The 6,011-nt window shown below is 50.8% G+C and overlaps 1 protein-coding gene across 3 annotated transcripts; it reads left to right on the forward strand.

Annotated features, from left to right (window-relative positions):
- The first annotated feature begins 198 nt into the window (after nucleotides 1–198).
- LOC144057901 (protein DEK-like) lies at nucleotides 199–5,439 on the forward strand. Of its 3 annotated transcripts, XM_077575909.1 has the most exons (11): nucleotides 199–342; nucleotides 1,639–1,917; nucleotides 1,985–2,094; nucleotides 2,764–2,858; nucleotides 2,936–3,065; nucleotides 3,431–3,706; nucleotides 4,464–4,577; nucleotides 4,646–4,724; nucleotides 4,791–4,930; nucleotides 5,038–5,106; nucleotides 5,175–5,439. In XM_077575909.1, exons 2-11 carry the CDS (start codon nucleotides 1,641–1,643, stop codon nucleotides 5,184–5,186), a joined length of 1,302 nt encoding a protein of 433 aa, XP_077432035.1. In that variant the 5' UTR covers nucleotides 199–342; nucleotides 1,639–1,640; the 3' UTR covers nucleotides 5,187–5,439. The 3 variants fall into 3 exon arrangements, with proteins under 3 accessions (XP_077432035.1, XP_077432033.1, XP_077432034.1); XM_077575907.1 differs by having other exon boundaries at nucleotides 5,038–5,439; XM_077575908.1 differs by lacking the exon at nucleotides 199–342 and adding an exon at nucleotides 816–1,112 and having other exon boundaries at nucleotides 5,038–5,439.
- Nucleotides 5,440–6,011: the final 572 nt, after the last annotated feature.

A 6,011-nucleotide genomic window follows, 5' to 3' on the forward strand; every position in this document is an offset into this window, starting at 1 on the left:
CTGACGCGTAAGAGGAAAGACAAACATTCAACTTGCAAAATGTTGGTTGGACTGACTTGGTGTCAAAAAGTAACAGTCAAGAGAGGCGCGTGGCGTTATTTTCTGGTGCGCTACCGCTCGCATCCACTGGGTGGCAACACAGTATCCCGCTCCAGGACACTTTGTTGACGAACAAGACGAAAGCACGCGTCATGGCGCTCTTGTCTAATCGGCGGCGAGGACGCAGTCGTAGCCACGCCCTCCAGAGAACCCGCCATCGGGAATGAAACGGAAGAAAAAAGAGGAAAAGTGGCAAGAAGAGAAAGACGACGCGACGTAAACAGAAGCCGAAGCGAGGCCGAGGTAAGAAAACTTTGGGCTGACTCGTTGGCTGCTGACGTCACGGACCGACGTCACGACGGCCTTGGGAAGCTCCCAACTCTCGTGATAAACGCAGCGTCAACGTTGCCGAGTGCTAACGTGTTAGCAGCCAGGCTAACGACATAAGACTGCATACCACAGCCAAGTCGACGTCACAACACTTCGGTCCAAAGAAGGAAAAATAGGAATGACGTCACGCACGACAAGGGAATGCGCGAACAGCAATCAAGTCTCGTTGGTCAGAAACCGTGACTTTCGGCGAGTGCTCGACAGAAAACAAATGAGCTCAAGTACGATTGCATGTTAAATGATTTTATTTTTTTACAGGCCTGAGCGAAGACTTTTACAGAGCGTGGCGAAAAGAAAAATCCCGTTGCAATGCTGTTTTTGATGTTGGCGCCATCTGCTGTCATGTGACGTTTACGTCATCGCACAGGGAGGTGACTAAGTTATGGGATGTCTTTTGATTCGCGCACGGATGTGAACGTGTTGTCATCACGTGATGGACAACACACGTACGATGATGTACACACGCCGCTCACAAGTTCCGTAAGGGATCGCGAGCCTCAAAATCAACACGGCAACTTCTTTCAAGTGTTCAACGCGTCAACTTGTCAATGTTTGCCTACTTTTTGCACAAGTTGCTGTCTGACAACGAGGAGCTCTTTTCTCGCTCGCTTGCGTCTTCATCACGTTTTGACGCGATCGTGGAATTGATCAGCAGTACTTCGCCATCAAACCGGAAGTGTAGGGTAGGCCTGCAACTGGCGGTGACTTCAATAATCGATTAAGCTTATTATTATGAATTGATGCGTCGGATAAAAAAAGAAGAAAAAACTCTCAAAACTGGACATTGTTTCAAATTGACAGTATTGTCAAGAAAATGCACAAACATGAATTGTTTTGGATTCAGTTCCGTAAGATTGGTCAGAAAAGCAGCAAAGTTGATTCTTGTCTTTTCAAAGTAAAATCTGATGTTTGCAAATGTCTGTCTCAGAAGAAATCGGGAGAATATTTAACCGTTTAGGATTTGGATCATTTGAAGTTCAACAAGGTCGCTAAACAATGACTCGATTATCAAAATGATTGTTTGCGTGTCATCAGTGGGTCGGGACAGATACACTGGAAGAGTCACAGAAAGGAATACGTTTGGATGACCTTGGATTTGTTTTGTCTTTGAATGGACATGACAATGCTTACGTTTTAAGAATGTCACATGTAGATGACCTGCCTGATGATGATGATGATGATGATGATGATGATGATGTGTTGACTCAGGCATGAGCGACATGGCGGAGGAAGCTTCAGACGGACGAGCGTTACCGTTGGAAGCGGCGGGCGAGCGACCGGAGACGTCGACCGGAGACAACGAGTCGGGCGGAAATAAAAGCGCGTCGGATGGAGAAGCCCGGCTTGCGGTGTGGGCGGGGCGACGCGAGCTGCTGTCGCTGCCGGCGGGTGACGGTGCGGTGGTGGCGGGAAAGCGCGCCAAGAAGAGCGTGGAGCGGCTGGACATGCAAGCGCCCAAACACAAAGAGAAGCTGCAGATTGCGCGAGGTACGTGACCTCGCCCAGGTTTTGCCGGCAAAAGTGCTCGGGCTGACGGCGGCTGGCGTGTGCGCAGGAAGCGGCGACAAGCTGGGCGACATCCCGCGCATCAACTTCCAGATCGGCAAACTCAAGCCCGACGAACTCAAGCCGCTGCACGTCATCTTGTTTGAGCGGCCGGGAAAGGTAAGAAGATGGCCGCTGGCCGTTCATGCCACTAGTGTTCATTCAAGCCGCCATTTTGAAATGTCGTCTCACTTTTAGTCCACTTTCAATCACGCTTGTTAGTGGATAGACTCTGGCGGCGAGGGGGGGTCAGGAGGTCGTTGGGGGGGGGGGGCTAGTGGTGGTCTGTTTTCACTTCATTTTGTGCATTCTAGTGAATTTTCAGAGTAAAAAACACGACTCAGTGACACCATATTTTTGGCACTTATGTTGTTTTTAAATATATGTGAATAAAAACAGGCTGTCACATGGAACGTTATGTCGTATATGCGGTCGCGACACGTTTTCGTGTGTGTGGGAAACACGGATGTCATTTTTGTCTCCTTTTTGTTCACAAACGCAAATTTCCAGAGATTTGAGTCCAGTTTTGATGAAGTGAACCATATTTTTGTCTCGTCTTCACTAGCTGACGAAAATGCATACGGATTTTGTCCCAGTTCTTATTTATTCATGAGGGTTTTAGTCTCGTCTCGCTTCAGTCCGGTAAAAAATGTGTGTTGACCAAATGAACGCTATTGGCCACTAAAGGAAGTTGAAGGAAGGGCCAGTAGTCAAATCCAGTGCGTCCGTCCGTATGCATGTGGTGACGCGTGCGTGCGTGCGTGCGTGCCTGCGTGCCTGCTTCCACAGATGGCGAGCGTCAAGAAGAACCTGCGTCTCTTCAACGGCTTCCCTTTCGCCGCCGGCAGCGAGCGCTACCTGAAGAAGCGAGACAAACTTGTCAAGTAGGTTTCCCGAGTCGTGCCGGCGTCCGCTGCCATCTGTCCGTCAGCCGCCGCTAACGGCTGGCGGCTTGATGCAGGAACGCGCACTTCACCAACACCAAGCTGAAGCACGTTTGTGGCGTTTTGGACCTGGAGAAGAAAGGCACGCAAGCGGAGCTGGTGGACAGGATCATGACCTTCCTGCTGGAACCCAAGAACAGCGGAAAGGTCAGACACGCCCCGCACAAAAGTTCAAGCAAGCCCAGACATGGCTTGGGTGGGCGTTTTTTTTTTCCTGCCACAAACCATCGTCGATGAGCAAATCCACTCCCAAAAGTCCAACTGGATTCTTTCTCACGTCACATCGACCCTTTTGACAAATTTCAGCCGGATGGCGCTCGTATCTCAAATGTTTGCCAAACGACGGCCTGGATCGAGAAAAACTCATGATTTGATGTTACGTTTGACTGTCTTGTAGTTGCATAAGTGAGCACACCTCCTTGTAGACAATGTCAAATAGAAACCAGCAAGACTTGTCCTGTTTTGGATGACTGGAGTCGCGTCATGTGACCTGCGCTCCTCCTCCTCCGCAGCTTCCCATGAAGAAGAAGAAACGATCCAAGAAGAAAGTGTCGGCCGACTCGGCCGCCAAGAACCAGACGAGCAAGAGCGCCACCAAGACCAGACGCGTCTCGTCGTCCTCGTCCAGCCCCAAAAAGTCCAAAGCGGCGAGTAAGTCCAAAGCCATCGTCATGGACTCCAGCAGCGACGACAACGAGGAGGAAGACGAGGTGCCGGACGAGGACGACGCCGAAGACGCTTCCGACGCCGAAGACAAGTCGTCCCATAAGGCTGATGATGACGAAGAGGTGAGTGAAAGGAACAAGGTCCGATTGCCGACACTCGTTAAGTCGTTTGCTGTTACTCGATTGATTGTCGAAGGCCGACGGTCACGTGCGCGCTTAGTGAGCCGCGCACGTGACAGCACGTCAAGAAGAAGAAGAAGAAGAAGATCGGTGGAAAAGCAAAACTACTTCTATACGCTGACGCAGCATTTACGAGGTCTTTTTAGTTGCTTTATGAGCTTTTACATTCTTTCCCTTTTAAATCATTTCAGTCCTCGCACCAATACAGGATATCGTTCACAGGATCAACAATTCAGTTACGAAGTTACGATTTTGTGTGTTTCTACATTAGAGTCAACTATATATAAAGGATGTGGCAATTCGGACCAGGGCCAACTTTGAATCATTCACTCGTTAGACCGTAATTGCGACGAAAAACAGGAAGCAGAAAAGCAGCCGATTGGTGTCAACAACATGAATAAGTCCGCCATTGTGGAAGAACGGGATCCATTTCCAGCAAAAGCAGCGTCAAGTGGATGATGATGATGATGATGATGCAATAATCCGCCGTGGGAAAGTGTTTGGACACACAAGCACTTGTTGCACAAAATCCTTAAGAAGCCATTATGGAGTGCGAGTCTGCATTTGGAATCGCAATAAAAGAATCGCCACAAAAGGCTGAAACGATTCCTTGAAAAGTTGCGACGGCATTTTTGCAAGTGGGCCTCCGTCCAAACGTATTGACGCGGCCAGCGTGTGCACGTCTTAACATTTCTGTCAGGTGGCCCAATCAGCATCTAAGAAGCGCTCCAGGACCACCGGCAAGAAGACTTCGTCTCCGAGGAAACGGGTCAAGCGGGAATTGTCTGACGACGTGGACTCCGACAGCGATGAGGTATAAACAAACTCAACCGAATTGACGTGCTGCTGTTTGCCCGTGTGACATCACTTCCTGTTTGTCAGGCCAAGAAGAAGAAGAGGAAGAAGAAACCTGCCGCCAAGACCAAGAAGGCCGACAGCAGCAGCAAGAACACCAACACAGGTGAGAAGCGCGTGGCGCCGCGCCCCCTCCACTTGAAGCGCCTGACATTTGTCGCCGCGGCAACAGACGACACGTCGGACGAGGACAAGCCGCTCATCAGGATGGTCAATCGAGCGCCGAGTGACAATCAGCTGACGAAGACGGTGCGCGCGCTCCTCAAAGACGCCGACCTGGCCCAGATGACCATGAAGCAGATCTGTCAGAGGGTGCGTCGTCCTGGCAACCGTGCCCTCGTTAGCCCGCTCGTTAGCCCGCTCGTTAGCCCGCTCTCAGCCCGCTCGTTAGCCCGCTCTCAGCCCTTCGTCCCTTTCAGGTGTTCGACGCGTATCCCGACCACGATCTGAGCGGCAGGAAGGATTTCATCAAACATTCGGTCAAGTCGGTGAGTGTGGCGTGTGCGCGCACGTCCGCTGGAGACGCGTGTGTCAAGTTGTGTGTGCGTGTGTGCAGATCATCGCATGAAAGCAAGAATAGCAGCGATGCACGACATCCACCGGACGGACGCCTTTTTTTTTTTTACACTTGACTTTTTCTTGCCTTGAATAAAGATTTTCAAGAAAAAGTCCTTCCTTCATGTGTGACGACAACGGCGCCGCCTCCACCAACACTTAGTTTTTTTTTTTTTTGGGGAGAGCTCAGTATTGATCATTTGACATCATCATTGTTCTCCCTTTAAAAAAAAAAAAGAATTCCCATACCGTTCACCTAAACCGAACACTTCAAAATCCAGCCAGAGTCGTCGGGCCGCCAGGAGACCCGAAGAGGGACCAAAGAAAAAGAAAAGCGAAGCCCAGCACCGATCAGACACCACCCACCGGGCCACTAACCCGAGTCCTTCACCAAGCCCAGAGACATCTAAATTCCAACAAATCAGGGAGACCTCAAGAGACCAAAGGAGAAACTGAGGAAAGGTAGAAAGGACAGACGAAGCAGAGTGAGATCCACAGACACCCGCCTCCACCGAATCAATGACCCGAGGGAGAAACAAATTGTGTCTGAGTCTCGATAGACGCTGGTGGATCTGGCATGCATGAAAATCTCCGCCAAAGCCAAAGCGGCGCGGAGAGGGCACCCGCGACCCAGAGCAACGGACCGCGCCAGGGCGGCGCCGCCCCGAACACCAGGGAGAGCCCCGCAACACAGCACCCCCCCCACGAGACCCAGGGAACGACCAAGACGCAGCCGCCACCCAGCAGCCAACGGGGGCAGACCTCCGCTTTAGCCTACTTTGGAAAAAGTCAAATGTGTCCGTCAGTGTGGAAACGCTTTTTTTCTTTCATTTTTTTT

Source organism: Vanacampus margaritifer, chromosome 9 (assembly GCF_051991255.1).
Source record: "Vanacampus margaritifer isolate UIUO_Vmar chromosome 9, RoL_Vmar_1.0, whole genome shotgun sequence".
In the NCBI taxonomy this organism is placed as follows: Eukaryota; Metazoa; Chordata; class Actinopteri; order Syngnathiformes; family Syngnathidae; genus Vanacampus; species Vanacampus margaritifer.